This window comes from Hyperolius riggenbachi, chromosome 6 (assembly GCF_040937935.1).
Source record: "Hyperolius riggenbachi isolate aHypRig1 chromosome 6, aHypRig1.pri, whole genome shotgun sequence".
Lineage (NCBI taxonomy): Eukaryota > Metazoa > Chordata > Amphibia > Anura > Hyperoliidae > Hyperolius > Hyperolius riggenbachi.
The window spans coordinates 95,537,083-95,555,400 of NC_090651.1; the positions used below are offsets into that span (position 1 = coordinate 95,537,083).

Genomic DNA, 18,318 nt, shown 5'->3' on the forward strand with positions numbered 1-18,318 from the left:
AAAAGGGACATTACTACCACTCATAAACATCTGTAGGACACAAACATGTACATCAATATGCCAGTTGGGATTATTATCAGAAGCACCCAAATGTTCATCTAACATACCATCTAGCATCTACACACTACATAAACAGGGTGGGCATGTAAGGGTCTACAATACACTCACGTAACAGAGACACAAATACAATATAATAATGTCTGTGGTATGTTGACAATACAAAAGGTCACAATGGCAACTCTACAACACAAGATCATATTTACCCCAAAACATTGCTGTGATTGTCCAAGAAATAAGCAAGAGTTATGGGGATAAAAAGCAAGACAAGGGATCAAATAAGAATAGTTTTGGTGTAAAAGGGAAAAGTTTTAGGAAGGAATTATCTACATAAGTAAAAAAAAAAAAGGATGTACTATACTTACGCCAAAGCAAAAGCAATCAAAGCGCCCACCACAACTACAAAATCCAAGATGTTCCAGAGGTCACGAAAATATGACCCTTCATGTAAGATCAAACCCTGGTCAATCATCTGTAAAGAAAAATAATGTATTAGAATTATGAAAACATACACAGTAAAGTAAGGCCGTCTCTGGCCATTTTGGTGACCCACCCCCATCTTGTGAATTGGAAAATTGTAGCCTACTTTAAAGATGAACTTTACTGAAAGATAATAGTGTGTGTGTGTGTGTGGGGGGGGGGGAGTAAATCAATACATTTCAAAGTGAGAAGTTAAAATATAGAAGGAATGAATTGTTTAGGTCAATTGTTGGGTGATTTCTATTGCTTATACATAGCTGTCTTCAAAATTCTCATACCTGGCCCTGAGCCCGGAAAGGAGACAAGCGACATGCAATCCTACCAGAGAGGCTGTGGGGTGGCTGATAGCCCAATAAGCCCACTATTGGCTGCTACATCTTGTAAGTGGGGTATACGGGTGGGGGTCCTCAGAACAGACCTATGAACCGCTGGTGCCTGGAGCTTAAAGTTGAACTATGCTATTGAAAGACAATCGCCTACTGATGATATAAGTATTTGGACTAATTATAGCCAGTTGATAACATGTGTATATAGTGTTTGATAACACATATATTTGGTGTTTGAAGCACTTTGTAACCCCAATTTCCTCTACAACAAACTGGAGTCATTCTTCTATCCTGTTGTCCATTTGCATTCAGACTGAATTTTTCAAGTGTCGCTGGATTATTTGGTACAACAACATATTAAAACTTTAACAACGAGAGATATATGAAACAGAACATCTACTATAAGTTTCATGTAGAGCAATCCAAACATCTTAACTTCCAACAACAAATACAAAATATTTTTAAGGACAATTAATGAGTTTTGCACAATAACTTTGGTGGACTAACTATGATTTGAATAGATTGCTTTGGTAAAAGCAGAAGATGTTCCTCCTCTGTAGATGATAGTAAAATTACCCAAATATTACTCAAAGTGCTGTAGGTTTAGACATACATATAATAATAAATAATAATTCCAGTATTTGTATAGTGCTTTTCTCCTGTTGGACGCCACATGCTTTCAAGGCTAGAGCGCACTCAGTAGGCAGTAGCAGTGTTAGGGAGTCTTGCCCAAGAACTCCTTACTGAATAGGTGCTGGCCTACTGAACAGGAAGAGCTGATATTTGAGGTCAAGCTGTAAATCAGCATGTATGCTCTGGCAAAACAAACAAACACTGTTGTCTCAGCTCGTAAAATGAACTGTCAGAAAAATGGATCCCTTTGAACCCATTGGCCCAGGCACATCTGGCCCAAAGACATACAATAATCTCCTATCCAAACCAATATTAGCTTCGGGTGCCACGTTTATAGGTACCCCAATCACAAATTTTACATGTTTGTTTTTCTTGTTGAAAACGACATTCTATCTCCCTGTGTCTGTCACATTTCATGGGAAAATGCATGGCTATATATATAATACACATAACCAATTTGCACAATTCACTAAATGTCAAATAGATAGACAAAATATGGCTGGCCAGGCAAAGTAATCAAGCCATATAAAATGGGGGCAATACACACATGCTGTGCAGATAGGTCCCGATGCAGGGCAAATGTCCTAACGCTACAAATGTGCTAACCATTTACTTACTTTGCTGAAGTATAGAATAGGGAAAGGTTCAAAGATGATTGTAAGCTGTAGCTTAACCTGATGAGGACAGATACAGCTAAATCATAAGCTTTTATACAATCTATAAAAAGATTACCTTTATAACCATTTCAAAGGTAAACACACCGGTAAAAACATAGTCAAAGTAGCGGAGAACCTGTAAGATGACAGAAAAGGAAGGTTCAGGCAGAAATAAATGATATGTTTGGCATGGTGTAAATGATAGTGGTTCAGAGAAAATAGATAGAAAAAAGTTAATGACAAAACAGCAGAACGATATACGCAGCTGAAGAGTTATTCTACCCACAAGTTACAGTATATTTAAGCTGAAACTAGTTTTATGGACTGAGTCATTTGTTGATTCTTGTGTGCTCCATAAGTGATATGTCAACATCAAAACTCTTGGCTCTGTCATATCTTAAAGAAGAACTACGGCTTCTACTTAACCACTTAAGGACCGTAGTCTTACACCCCCCTAGTGACCAGGCTATTTTTTACTAATAAGGGCTCTGCAGCTTTAAGTGCTCGCTGCAGAGCCGTTTAAGTCAGCACACAAGTGATCTCTCCCCCCCTTTTCTGCCCACCAACAGAGCTTTCTGTTAGTGGGCTCTGATCCCTGACAGCACTTTTATTTTTACATATATATATATATATATATATATATATATATATATATATATATATATTTATTTGTTGTTGTTTTTTTTATTAAATTATACAATTTTTTTGTCTCCCTCCCTCCCCCCGCCAGCCAATCATCGTGATTGGCTGTTATAGGCAGCAGCCTATGAGAGCCAATCACTCCTGTGCCTCCCACGCCGCCGTCCTCCGCTGCCCACAGCTTCGGTATCGGGTCCCGTCACCGGCGTCAGTCGCAGCAAGCTATGCAGGAGAAGTGCAACTACTGGAGAGATACACAAACAGCACACTTCTCTTACGTTAGACTGGCTCTGACTGGCGGAAGTGTGGGGACCCAGTTCCTGTAGCTGCGGGCAGCGGAGGACGGCGGCATGAGTGCGATTGGAGCAGATGGGGCTGGAGGAAGCCCCAGGTATGTATAAAATCTCTTTCATTTTTCAGCTCTGGTACACTTTAATGACTAACTGTACATGGTTTATTGCAAGATTTAATGACTAACTGTACATGGTTTATTGCAAGATTTAATGACTAACTGTACATGGTTCATTGCAAGCTTTCAAAGCTTTAATTTTTTTCTTCAGGCAATATACAGGTTGTACTGATCCAGTTTTGTACAATGCCTAAAGAAGAGACTTAAAGTTTTTAAAGCTTGCATTAAACCATGAACAGTTGGTCATTAAAGCATGCAATAAGCCATGTACAGTTGGTCATTAAAGCATGCAATAAGCCATGTACAGTTGGTCATTAAAGCTTGCAATAAACCATGAACAGTTGGTCATTAAAGCTTGCAATAAGCCATGCACAGTTGGTCATTAAAGCATGCAATAAGCCATGTACAGTTGGTCATTAAAGCATGCAATAAGCCATGTACAGTTGGTCATTAAAGCATGCAATAAGCCATGTACAGTTGGTCATTAAAGCTTGCAATAAGCCATGTACAGTTGGTCATTAAAGCATGCAATAAGCCATGTACAGTTGGTCATTAAAGCATGCAATAAGCCATGTACAGTTGGTCATTAAAGCATGCAATAAGCCATGTACAGTTGGTCATTAAAGCTTGCAATAACCCATGAACAGTTGGTCATTAAAGCTTGCAATAAGCCATGTACCGTTGGTCATTAAAGCATGCAATAAGCCATGTACAGTTGGTCATTAAAGCTTGCAATAAACCATGTACAGTTGGTCATTAAAGCTTGCAATAAGCCATGTACAGTTGGTCATTAAAGCATGCAATAAGCCATGTACAGTTGGTCATTAAAGCATGCAATAAGCCATGTACAGTTGGTCATTAAAGCTTGCAATAAGCCATGTACAGTTGGTCATTAAAGCATGCAATAAGCCATGTACAGTTGGTCATTAAAGCATGCAATAAGCCATGTACAGTTGGTCATTAAAGCATGCAATAAGCCATGTACAGTTGGTCATTAAAGCATGCAATAAGCCATGTACAGTTGGTCATTAAAGCATGCAATAAGCCATGTACAGTTGGTCATTAAAGCTTGCAATAAACCATGAACAGTTGGTCATTAAAGCATGCAATAAGCCATGTACAGTTGGTCATTAAAGCTTGCAATAAGCCATGTACAGTTGGTCATTAAAGGTATCACCGGAATCAATGTTTGTTGGTTCGATGTTTGCATTTCTGCTCATCGACTAACACCAAACCACACTTCACTTACTAATAATTTTAATAATAGCAATGGATTTTAATTCAAGGTGTCCTTTGAGTGCTTCTGCTAACTTCTGGGTATTCCCACTTCTGTTGTATTCTCTACAATGTGACATGAAACAAAATAAGGTTTGCTTGGAGTTCAGGACTCAGACTTCAAAATGGCTGCAAGAGGAGGACAAACCTAAACATGCTAGTGATGCTGCCTAACTTAGAGTTAGGTGGCATGTTGGGTGGGATACAGCTCAAGCACATACTGTTAATATTAATTTGCATAGACAGGCTCTCTAAGACAGCACATAATGCAAACATTTTAAGCTGGATTGAACATCCTGAATGGAAGAAAAAAAACTTACTTTGTTGTGGTCAGAGTTGGTCAACACTGGGTCTTCGGCTGCTAATGCGATACTGCTGGCAGCAATCACCAATAAGATGCACATCTCAAAATATCTAAGGTTCACAATGTAATGGCAGACTTTCCTAACCCTAAAAACAAAAACACATATCTGGATCAAGCATGCTATTTCACAGCTTGAAAATCTCATAGCCATCATGACCATTAAGATTAAGATGGGAAATCTTGTGCTGCAGAAGCTCAAGGATCAGTGTACAGACACACAAGTGTGTGAATACACTCTAGCACCTCCTCAGCACTCAGCTGTAAGTGTACTGGTAGAGAAAGACAAAAGAGGGAGGAAAGTAAAGAAAATAAAGCACAGTACAATACTGGGCATGTCCATGCCTTCGACAGTTAACATTAACTGACAAAGGCGTGGTCACGACGAAATGCGTCTTGAAGTTTCCTGCACACGACTACCCCGCAAGGACACCTCGGGTCACCACTCCATGTGGACCACCCACCACTGCTGCTGGCCACTGCAGTTTTCAGGTTGTTCCTTCGGTTTATTCTACTGGGCTTTATGCCAATCTAGATGCTTGTCTTACATTTTAATCTAGTAAGTGCATGTCTTTTTGCGCATTTTTATTCATTAAAAGTTAATACACTACGGAGCGCTCCTCCCTATTTTGTCTTTCTTCACCATTAAAATATGCTGTGTAGCGTGCGTTACAGCGAGTTGGGCTAATTGCACCACACACACTACGCTAGTGGTACAAGTACCGGTAAAATTGGTGCGCTACCTGTGCATAGCATTTTTACTGTTTTTTAGTGAATATGCCCCATGGTGTGTATGCTTAAAATCTAATCTGAGCTGTTATTAAGTTCATTCTTTCAAACTAAGTAGTAGACAACATGGCTTAGCCTTAGAGTATAAATGTATAGATTACTGACAATTAGCTGACAAAAAATCATTTAGTTGTGGCAGAAAGTGCTTGTAAAAATTAAACATTCTTTATGAAACATACCCAGAAAAAAAACGTAATGGCTGTATGATGCCATGTTTTGCTTTTGATTAAATCCCAAGTACAAGTGCATGGAAAAATAAAAAAATGCAGCAAAAAACAGTTCTGTAAAGCAACATGTTCGTTTTAGCTAAATAAAAACACCTGTTACAATCACTTATTACCTCTTTTGTTTCTTTCTCTGCCTACTCACTCACTCACTCTCTCTCTGCAACTTGCCATGATAGGCTTTCTCAGCTGAGGCACACAGCTTTGCCTCACAGAGCAATACTTTTGTACCCCACATACCCTGGTGACTAGGTGGGAGCAATGCAGACTGATTGCAAGTGAGCAGGCAGCAATTTGTCACGGAAGATCAATAAACTGGTGGGGCAAGGTGTTTCCCTTTTGGTAACAATGATTTTTGCAAAAGTTTGAATACCTACTCTATTTCTATCACAGGAATGCTCAAAAATAAAGTAAAGTCATGCAAACCAAACTGGGGCTAGCCACACTACCCGTGGTCCGATACAGCGGAAGTGGTTATGATGGTGCAGAGGCGACGCAGACTCTGCAGTACGTTGCCGAGCAGTATGAGCGGTACTGTGTGGCAGGCATTTGCATTGGAGTCTATGGTACCACAACAGTTTATTTACAAGACAATAACATTTGTATTGCACTATTTTCCTGGTGGACTCAAAGCGCCTGAGCTGTAGCCACTAGAGCACGCACTATAGGCAGTAGCAGCGTTAGGGAGTCTAACCCAAGGACTCCTTACTGAATAGGTGCTGGCTTACTGACCAGGAAGAGCTGAGATTCTAACTCAGGTCTCCTGTGTTGTGGTGGTGGTGTGGCGCGCAGGCACGTATTGGACATACTGTCCAGTGGTGAGCATGTCACTGTTTGGGGGGGCTATGCATATTACATTGCCAGCACACTCTGTGTAATGTGCAACGGGAGATGGTGCGGTACAATTGTCCTGCTCCGGGCTCTAACACACCACACCATAACACCGCACCATAAGGTGAAACTAGCCTTACTATTCAATGAGACTTATGGTGGCCATACCCAGTACAATTTTTCATTTTTTTCGATTAGATAATTTCATTCAATTTTTCCATTAGATCGAATATAAAGATTCTTCCAACATGTCCGGTCTGATTTTTTATAGAAAAAAACGGGATAATCATTCTTTTTTCTTATTTGATTTGATAGTTTTGGTCAAATAAATGGGAAAATTGAACATTTTTATTGTACCGTGTATGGGCACCTTAAGCCAGACAATTTTTCTGAGATCAATGCAAGCATTTATTGCAAAATAAATAAACTCATGTAGGTTGAGCAATCTGTGCACCAACTTGTGGGAAAAAAAGCTTTAGACTAACTTAAAAAATGATATGTATCAGAAGGAAGACTTACGGATTGGTAGAGCTGAAGATAAGCATTGAACTGTACGGCACGATGGCTTTGGGGGACTCCAAGATCTTCTCTTTTCTTTTAACTGTCCTCTCTTCTCCATCCTCAGCATCATCATCCTCCTTCTCCTGATCATGAGCTACAAGATTGATCTCCCCATCTTTGCCTTCAGTCACTACAACAAGACCAGAGATCTAGGGTAAACTCCTTAAAATGGTAAAAAGTAGAGAATACATCACTGGAATGGGAACATTTGCAAGACGTGTGCATGCGACAGAGATGGAATGGTGGCAGTAGTGAAAGGCACATAGGGATACACAGAGAGCGAGATGAGTCCTCACTCTGTACCACGGTGCAGTCGGAAGGCAATCCAGCATCAGGCAAGGTGATGACTGTACTCTCCGTGATTCTCTCTGTGCTGCTGGACACATCGGCCAGGCTGCAGCTGGTGGGATTGGGGCTCTCCTCTGGACTCCGCAGACTGCCCAGCAAGGCCTGCTCACTGCAATCCATGTCTGGAGGGCTTCCATTCTTCCCATGGCTCATGTCTTGCAAAGGAGCATTGTTGGAAGTGCTTCCCTCACACCCCACTGTGCTGTCATTCCTTCCACACCAAAACACAGGTGGAAATAGCAAAGAGAGAAAAGAATGGTGAGATTGCTGCTTGAGGAAGTAAGAGAAGACACAGTAATATCAAAGTCAGGAGTACAAGGCGTACAAAACAGGAAAACAAGTACCAGGTGTAAAGAAAGAGTTGACATTTTGTGACTGTCCCTATTTTTATGCTTTCAATTACTGATACATAATAGGAAAGAGCCTTACTGGTACCTGCTACTCAGTATAGTTATCTCTATAACAGGAAAGAAAATATTTTTTCAGCATTATCCTAGTATCTTGATAATCTTATTGTGGAAATGCCTTAGACAGGGGAGGCGTGCTCTCCACTCTTGCAGCATCAATTGGTTGTAGAATTTCGCATACTTATAATTTTGCATCAAAATTTACAACTACGGTGCAAAAATGTAATGTGAATTTCTGGCAAATTTATAATTAATTTTGTGCGTAACTAATTATGTTCCATATTTTTGCGATTATGCAAATTGTGAAATTTGATTCTATGGGAACTAGTCAAAAAAAATTTCAAGCAAGCCTTTCAACTTTTGAGGAAATCGATTTTACATTTTTTAAAAAACTTAAATGGGTTTTTAAACTCGGTAAAATGATACTTTAAAGGAGACCGGAGCTGAAGGTGAAATAGGCATATGTTATGTGTGGGGTGTTATTAGTAGATACTTGCCGCACCTTCCCTTCCGCTCCGTTACTCGTCGTTCTCCTGCAGCATGCCCCATTATGATGGCCGACCCGAGTGACTCGGGTAACCTATAACCCGGACATGACGCGCATGCGCAGTATGTCCGTTCAGCAGCCTTGTTGCCACACTTAATGCTGTCACCACACGGGTGTGTGCTCACTCCCCTTTCTCCTGCATCCTGGTGTGCATGCTCCAGTGTAGTACCGTGCTGGGGCCTGTGTGGTGTCAACATTGACGGAGAGAAACAGAAGGCGTGATGAGTATCTACTAATAAAACCCCACACATAACTTATGCCCATTTCACCAGAGTCCTTAAGCTCTGGTATCCTTTAATATATACCGAGTTGTGAGTTCTGATTACACATTTTAAGAAAAAGGATGCCATGGGGTCCTCATCCCAAGCCTCTGTACTGTAACTCCTTGTCACCTGGGTTGGTTTAGCTCAGGATGAGGAACCCCACACTGTCCAAGTTCCAAATTCTGGCTATACCAGTCTGCATGGGTGACAAGGGATTAAAAGCACTTGGGAGAGGAGACCTCACACTGTCCATTTCCTTAAAATGCATAAAATAAGTACACAGAACTTGGAACTCTGTATATATTAAAGTGTACTGCAGCAAAATGTCATTTTACTGAGTTTAAAAAACATTTTTTCTTAGGATATTTAAAAAAAACTCTCAAAAACTACAGGGTCTTTTTTTTTTAAACAAAAAAAATTGTTTTGACTTGTTCCCTTGTTCCATTCTGGTTTGCGCAAACAGTTTACAAATTGATTGTAGAGGTAGTGGTGAGCAGTACTTACGCATATACAGTATGTGTGCGCCAAGATCTCCACCTGTTTACAAACTGTGACAATCCACGTCTGATAGGATGATATGAATGACACCACTTCTTTATATAAACTGCGCTTTCATTGATTGATCCATAAAAGTTTACAGAATTTACAAAAAGCAAGGTAATATAAATACTGTGCAGCAGCAAGAGACTGCTGTTTTAGGTCCTCTGCCCTTTCTCAAGCCACTCAGCAACATACTATCTTGGTTGTTCAATTTGACCACTTTCGTGTAGTATAAAGCATCTCAAAACAATCTTTTCAAAATATTTGCTATCTGTTGCCCCTTATACTACATACATTTGTTAAATTTTTGTAATCAAGATTGTATGGTGTGTGACCACACATACTTACATAGTTAGTTGGGTTGAAAAAAGAAATACTGTAGGTCCATCGAGTTCAACCTTAAAATATGGTACAACTCTAGCCCTGCACTCTCTGCCTGATACTGTATCTTCTGCCATATAAGACACACTTTTTCTTCCCAAAAATGGGGAGAAAAAGTCCCTGCGTCTTATATGTTGAATGCAGGGAATCCATGACTTACGGATGCCCACTGATACGAACCGTCGACCTGCCTCAATGTTGTGTACTCCAAGCATTGTTACTCCATGTATGTTCCTCTGCCCCTGTGTCTCCCGATCCCCCCACACGTATGTTCCTCTGCCCCCGTGAATAATTAGCTGAAGTGGCAAGTGAGGTGGCGCTGCTGCTTCTGCTAATTATACATGGGTTGGCAGAGGAACCTACATGGGGGGACCGGGAGACACGGGGGCAGAGAAGCATACACGGGGAGCAGGAGATACATGGGGGGAGGAGAGGGCAAACAGGGCAAAAGGAGACACACTGGGGACAGAAAGGGAATCATGGGGGACACACTGAGGACACATAGTGGACAGAAGGGGACACATTGGAGACAGAAGGGAATACACTGGGGACAGAAGGGAGCACATGTGGGGCACAGGAGGACAAATTAATTGGGGGAGAACAAGACGCTCTTGGAATATTGACACACCAAGTTTAGTATATATTTTTTTAAACCTAGGTATGTCTTATTTTCTGGAACGTCTTATGCGACGGAAAATATGGTATCTCAGTTGATCCACGAAGGCAAACAAAAGAAAAACCTTACAAGGCTTGGACCAATTAGCTCTAAAAGGCAAAACAATTCCTTCCCATCTCCAGATGGCAAATCCCTGTGTAACATCATGTTACATAGTTTGTGTGACACCTGATAAAATGTTATTTTGTGTATATGTTAAGGCCAGAACCCGAAGTGTGGCCAATTCGCGTTCTGGCCGGCCAATGTGCGAAGTGGCCGCAGCGCAGCGGCCAATGTTAGAAATGTATTACAACTTGGTTAATTTAATTGAATATAGCCAGCGGAAATGTAATAGATGAAGCCGTCGGCTATTGCATTGCCTCCTCTCCTCCTCCCCCCCATTCCCCCGCCTCTCTCCTCTCCCTGCCTCCTATACAATATGGAGCAGCCGGGGACACGCGTGAGTCGTTCGTCGCGGCAGGGGAAGCGGAGCGGGGAGGCTGCAGACATTGCTTCTGCCAGCACCCGCTCTGCAGGAACTACAGGATTCCCCTGCCGCGACGAACGACTCTCGGGGACACGCGTGTCCCTGGCTGCTCCATATTGTATAGGAGGCAGGGAGAGGAGAGAGGCGGAGGGGGGGGGGGGAGTAGGAGAGGAGGCAGTGCGAAAGCTGGCGGCTTCCTCTATTACATTGCCGCCGGCTATATTCAATGAAATTACCCAAGTTGTAATACATTTCTAACATTGGCCGCTGCACTGCGGCCACTTCGCACATTGGCCGGCCAGAACCCGAAGTGGCCACACTTCGAGTTCTGGCCATAACATATACACCCCTTGTGTCTTATTTTATGCCTCTGTGCATGGATGTTTTATGTGAGTAATTAGAGTCATGCTTTATACATGGCTCATTTACTGAGGTATTTATGGACTTCTAGCTATTTATATCTATTGAGTGTGTTGTTTTGGCGATCATTTCTGACAATGTGGGTGTGAAGGCTTCTAGATTAGTGCCACTCATGTCTTCATTTATCTATTTGAGAGTTCTGTCTAATATTAGGATAAATATAGGCAGCCAAGCAAGCAGAGCAGAAGTAAGCCGCAGACATTACGACTCAATAGACCTCTGCACAGGTCAGGAGAAACATGAAACATTATGGAATGCTATGTGCTTCTTTCTTGCTCAGGCCAATATGTTAAATCTTATGCAAGCAATAATATGTTCAGAGAGCTATAAACTCTAATCAAAGAAGAAATAGGCTTGCTGGGCTGGCAACAAGGGGAATTCCATGAAGGTCCACTGGACTTGGAATTAGATAGCAATAACATTTGTATTCTCTCCCTTTTATGTCTTGTACATTTCTGCACATTGTTAATCACTATATATTTGTCAACAACACTTTTCTTGTCTACCATCTTTGTATTACATACCAGTGTCTGTATTTTTATGAAATATGTGCAAGGAAGATCTGGCACTCTACAATGGCCTCTCAATCCAAAAAGTGGAAAAAAAGTAATTGGTGTACTTAGACCGGAAGTCCCAATAGGTCTTCTGGAACAAAGCTCAGATGGAAGGGTCGGCACCACCCCTATAGTAGTAAAAGCTCTTTCATTAATTACAGCTCTTTAAAATAGACTTGAACTCTTGCACAGGACAGAAGGAAAACATAGAGGAATGCTCCCTGTATGTATTTAGAGAGATCAGCCTAATTCCCTCTCATTTGTGCCTAATCACAAGTGTAATTTGATCTCTCAGCGGTGTCAGCTCAGGAATCTTGGCAGTCCTTGGCAGAGCAGCTAATTTGTAAACACAGGATGTTAGCCTGCTTCCATGAAAGCAGGAAGTAGACACACTGCAGATTTATTGCAGGATTTGTATCAGCTGTAACAAATAAATATTTTTTTCTTTAAAGGTTATTATGCTGTTGCTCATCTTTTAAAGCAGAGAGATAGTTCTGAATCCACTTTAAAAACTGCCACAAGGCACACATACTCAGCGGCAGCCCATTGCCTCGGGTATTACCCCTCTTATCAAGCTGTGCTGAGTTGCACTTCAGCACATCCTAACAGAGGGGTAACCTCCAAAGCAGTAGACTGTGTGACTGTGTTGCTGTGTCTGTGCGCTCTGCTACTGCATCTCATGGCAGTATAACCACACACATTTGTAGAAGTGATTGAAGAGAACTGTTTTTTTTTTCCATCGTGTCTATAAAAAATGATTCCAAGGAAATCAGTATGTAATAAAACAGGATAGAAACTCTCTCATTACATTAATTCACAAGCAGTAAGGTTATTGGTGGCTGATTGAATAGTGCAGCGTCAACATTTCTTCTCATCATCACCAGGATATTTAGATGCCATCAGTGATAAAGGGGCATCCTACAAACTGCATATTTGTTCCAATTGTGTGACTCAGAAATGATAGAAGCCAGGAGTAGTCAAGGCAAATATACTTTTTTATGGAATCAAATTTTACCCCCTTATTCCTTTCCCTACACGTTTCCTTTAAATAGGAAACCAATGCTGTCTGCTTCATGTACCGTATGAGGCTAGATTACCAGTGGTCAGTTGCATAACGCATACATTATAATGAGTGTGAATTTCAATGGAGAATGGACAATCGCACTAATGGAAAAACAGCATTGCGATTTACATGATTATCACGGTGCTGTTGCGATCAGCAAAAGTGGCACGTTCTGATTTTCGGCTTTGGATTGCTCCTTGTGGTTAAGTACCTGAAGGCTTATTAGCCGAAAGTTGCCTTTTCCTCAGCCAATAAATGGTATCATCCTGATACAAAATTTATTTCAGCTAATAAGCTTTCAGCTAATAATTCCTGGAATAGAGTCTGAAGAAGGCTTATTAGCCAAAAGCTTACTCTTATTCTATTAAGTTCACCAATAAATAGTATAATCCTTATTTAAAACTTTTTGCTTTTACTGATGCCTAATACAGTACAATACTCTTCTGCTACTACTATTTAAGGTTATGTTATTGTACCTGTCTTCACAGTATCTGATGCAGCTTTTGGGAGGCTCTTCTTCAGGTCCTCCCACCTCTGTGGCTTCACCGTTCCTTTTCTCCTCTCTGATAGTTTTGCAATCCTCAGCAGGCACTCTGTCAAGGCCTCCCTCCTGGCTAGCTGTGGTGCTATTTGGATTGCTGGATGTCTCCCTCCCTTCAGTCCTTACTTTCCGGTGTCTGCTACGTCTCTGGCTCTGCCTCCTGCGCATGGCGTCCTCAGGTGTTGTGCCAGCCTGCTCAGCATTTTCAGCATTGCCGTGTCTAGATTTCTGCCGCCAGGTTTCCCTGAGATTCCGTTGAGAGGGGCTTTCGTCTCCCTCCTTCTGACCCTCTCCTCCTGGTTTTTCTTCTTGGTTTTCTTCCACCTTTTCACCACCTGACTCTTCTGTCCCCTTTGTCTTGCGGTATATACTGGAGTGGGGGTTCAGCGCTGCTAGTTCTTCATTCTGGAGAGCCTCCTGACTTGACATTTGAATGTGGCGCCTTAGCTGACTTGTTCGCTGCTCCCAGATGGACATGGTGTGCCTTTTCCGACGGTCCTTCCTAGATGAAAAGACCAAAGAACACACTATTCACTGTAGTACACTTTCAGCAAGTCCAATTACTACACAGTTAAAGCAGGGCCAGAGTCAGAACAAAGAAGCAGCTTAACATACAACATAGTTATTATAGCAGAAAATTATAAATCCTTGTCTTTTACAAAACGTATTAAACACACTGTAGTAGGCCAGTTTTCAGACAGTTCTGGAAGCTATAAGGACACAGATGAATTATCATCTCTCTCTGAATTCCAGAGATATTGCTGTTTGCTGTTGTTCAAACATTAATTGTCTTCCAGTGTGCCTGTGTTTAGGCATGTTCCTCCACAAATGATGCTCTAAAGGTGCATACACACTTCTTGACTTATGTTGCCTGTTGGGGATCAGGACCCGATTCCTTTGAGTGACATTGCTGGCCGGTCTGTATAGACATGTCAGCTATGTAGCTAACAATGCTTTCTGTTACTATGGGTGGGGCCTAGGGATGACAGAGTGGTGCATGCATGTCATCACGTGCAATTCAATGGAATTGGCCACTGCAGCGATGAGTTGATCCACCGGGCGAATCGCTCGCTCGTTGGGGGTCGATGGCCTCTGTACACACATGCCTTAGTCACATGCCCTAAATTAACAAAAGGCCTTTATGTATGACTAAGGGGGCCAATAACGACCACCACAGCCAACATTAAAGCGTGTGTACAGTGGCCGCTGACCCATGACCCGAAACCCAAGAAGCCACATCCCACACCGCTTGTGGCTTACAGCCTCTCCACGCTTTGTCACTGGGCACACTTGCGGTGTATTGAGGCGGCGGTGGCTGCAGACACTATCACCGGACACCGGAGGGTAATGTAAACGCCTCTGTGATTATACCAGTGTACCAATATCTATGCTCCAGTGCTTCCAATTATTGGCATCACATTTATATTCAAGGAATTGGACATTAGAATACATCCATTGTGCATTGCATTTGCAAGTTACAGATTTGCATATATCTCATGGACACATGATTCCTTATAATCAGGAGATGTATTTCATTTTTTTTCAGCAACATTTTTTTTTCAGCAATATTTTTCACAGTGAATTTTACTTGATCTTTTTCTGGGATCCCATACATTAACCATTTTTTTATCTTATCAACTCACTGCAGTGAGATTTTATGTGTGGTTGCATGTGTTTGTATGCATGGAGGTAATTTGTGGTTTTAAAGGGGAGTGGTGCTAATATCATTATTAGTTTAAGGTCTGTGATTTTTGCTATAGATTGCAAGCAATAAAAGTGGTATTACTTTTAATTTTAGCGCTGTGGACATTTATTTACTAGTCTTTTTCAGGTATTGGAGGATTGCCTAGTGCACATAGCTGCTGACCAAGACAATTCAGGCGCAGTGTCTTATTTTATATACGTATCAATGTGAAATTTCTGATGCCCCAGAAGAAGATGTCTATAGGTTTTCTTCTATCACCATCCTCTATTGGAATTAATGTGCAGATATTTCATTTCAAAAGTGATGGTAGCTGGATCCAGCCACTAGCCTATTTTTTATCTAAAGCCTTTGTATGCATAGTCACAAAGGGGGTAAGAGGCACCCAGGAGTGTATGAAACTGAATTAAAAACAAATAAAAGAGAAAAAGGGGGAGGTGGTTTACCTCAATAACAACAAATTCATATATATGAATTTTTAATAAGCACAGGCAACACATTTCGTGGATCTCTGCCAACTTCCTCATGCCAAATACAGTGTCAAAGTGTCTTAAAAGTCAGTACGCACATTAAATGGTTCTTGTACAAGATGGTTCTTATGCAAGGCAGCCAGGTGTAACAAAAGCCTTCTACACATGCTAGATGGTTCTCAGCCAGTTTTCATTTTTTAGCCTTTCACACACACACACACACTACTAGATAGCACAATTAATGCCACCAACTGTCCCTAGAGAAGTTCACAGTTTAGATCCCATAGTCATAGTCTGGATTTGAAAAGCCAAACAAATACTGACCACCGTTCCTGCGCCATTCCTGGTTAAACTTCTTCAACCTGCTAGGATGAATAGCGCCTTGTTAGTCTTCAGGAAACGGTCTCCAACTACTTCTGCTGAAGAGCCCATCCATACTGCGCATGAATGATTCTGGACTCGCGTGAGTTCAGTACGGATGTGTACATCATTGGAAGTACTTAGGGACACAAGTACTTCCCAAAGACTACCAAAGCACTTACAGATCGAGGAAGTGTGAGCATGGCACAGGAACGACGTCCAGCACAGAGCAATGGGAATGGGATTTTTAGTATTTAGAGCCTTCCCTCTTCTCAGGTAAGTATCAAACCTTAAAGAGAATCTGTACTCTAATATTCTTACAATAAAAAGCATACCATTCAATTCCTTATGTTCTCCTGTGCCCCTCTGTGCTGTTTCTGACACTCCCTGCTGCCATCCTGGTTTGTAATTAACCTCCCTGGCGGCAAGCCCGAGCTGAGGTCGGGCTATGCCGCCGGGAGGCACCGCTCAGGCCCCGCTGGGCCGATTTGCATAATTTTTTTTTGTTACACGCAGCTAGCACTTTGCTAGCTGCGTGTAACCTCCGATCGCCGCCGCTACCCGCCGATCCGTCGCTATCCGTCGCGCCCCCCCCAGACCCCGTGCGCTGCCTGGCCAATTAGTGCCAGGCAGCGCTGTGGGGTGGATCGGATTCCCCTATGACGTCACGACGTCGATGACGTCGGCGACGTCATCCCACCCCGTCGCCATGGCGACGGGGGAAGCCCTCCAAGAGATCCCGTTCTTTGAATGGGATCTCTTGATCTCCGATCGCCGAAGGCGATCGGAGGGGCTGGGGGGATGCCGCCGAGCAGCGGCTATCATGTAGCGAGACGTTGTCTCGCTACATGAAAAAAATAAAAATAAAAAAAAAACGTATTTGCTGCCCCCTGGCGGATTTTAATAAACCGCCAGGGAGGTTAACAGTTTTAGGCAGTGTTTACAAACAACAGACTGGCTTCTAACCAGAGTATCATAGGCTGAGAACTAGCTTACTGTATGACTCATGCAGAGCTTGCAGGGGGTGTGTATAGCTTCTGCCAATGACAAGCAGTGCTGCACATTCCACACGTTCCAGCCACAGCCCGACAGAAACGACAGAGGAAAGGAGATAAGATTTATTACTGAGACAGTGCAACTAGAAAAGGTTGCAGTAAGACAGAGCACATTAGAACAAATATAGGAACTTATAGAATAGAAGGCTCAAAATTTTGTCACAGTCTCTTTAAGTGAATTTCCTCATTTCAGGTTCACTTTAAAAAGCTGCAGTAAACTGGATATTTGAAAAAAACATCACTATTTGAAGCATTTTAAGATATTGCTAAACGATCAGACACCAGAGTGTTTGGATACACTAATGCTTTGCAGTAAAACTCCTAAAAGTTATGAATTCTTGGCAAAGAAAGCCTTCTTTTATGGTTTACTTTATACTTCCAGAAACACTGAGAAACACACATCGATAAATAAAGCAGACACTTTAGGCTATACAATCTCCCGACTGCTGGTAAGCTACAATTAATGAAACTAAAAATTATGTTATTTTCTTAATGTCTAGGTAAAGCCTGCTGTCAAAGTGGTAATTACTAATGTAACTGATACAGCTCTGTGTCATTATATGACTCATCTTGAGGAAGGACTGCTTTGTAACACTCATCAGCTGTGCATTCACTTTAATGTGTGGAACCTGAGAAATTCTTGGGAACTCCACATAAATAGAAATGTGGGGTATTTCTATTTTCTACAGTCTAATTATTCTGCACTTCATAGAACAACATAATGTACTACTGAGGAATATACACTTACCTAAGGATTATTAGGAACACCTGTTCAATTTCTCATTAATGCAATTATTTAATCAACCAATCCCATGGCAGTTGCTTCAATGCATTTAGGGGTGTGGTCCTGGTCAAGACAATCTCCTGAACTCCAAACTGAATGTCAGAATGGGAAAGGTGATTTAACCCTCTGGGCGATACAATTATATCGCCCAGGAGGTGGCGCAGCACTATTTTTTTTAATTTTTTATTTTTTAAATCATGTAGCGAGCCCAGGGCTCGCTACATGATAGCCGCAGCACAGCGGCATCCCCCCACCCACTCCGATCGCCTTCGGCGATCAGAGTAAGCAGGAAATCCCGTTCAGAACGGGATTTCCTGCTGGGCTTCCCCGGTCGCCATGGCGACGAGGCGGGATGACGTCACCGACGTCATGGACGTCGTGACGTCAGAGGGAGTCCCGATCTACCCCTCAGCGCTGCCTGGCACTGATTGGCCAGGCTGCGCAAGGGGTCAGGGAGGGGGGGGGGCTGCACGGCACGGCGAGCGACGGCGGATCGGCGG

General features: G+C 42.1%; 1 protein-coding gene across 3 annotated transcripts in view; it reads right to left on the reverse strand.

Moving 5' to 3' along the window:
* Positions 1–18,318, reverse strand: part of CACNA1E (calcium voltage-gated channel subunit alpha1 E) — a 396,969-nt gene that overhangs the window by 115,769 nt on the left and 262,882 nt on the right. For all 3 annotated transcript variants that reach the window (XM_068239700.1, XM_068239701.1, XM_068239699.1), the window contains exons 18-23: positions 13,383–13,949; positions 7,538–7,800; positions 7,200–7,371; positions 4,796–4,925; positions 2,229–2,288; positions 423–529 (exon numbers count right to left, since the gene is read on the reverse strand). In XM_068239700.1, the coding sequence (XP_068095801.1) occupies positions 423–529; positions 2,229–2,288; positions 4,796–4,925; positions 7,200–7,371; positions 7,538–7,800; positions 13,383–13,949 (1,299 nt within the window). The remainder of the gene's footprint in view (positions 1–422; positions 530–2,228; positions 2,289–4,795; positions 4,926–7,199; positions 7,372–7,537; positions 7,801–13,382; positions 13,950–18,318) is intronic.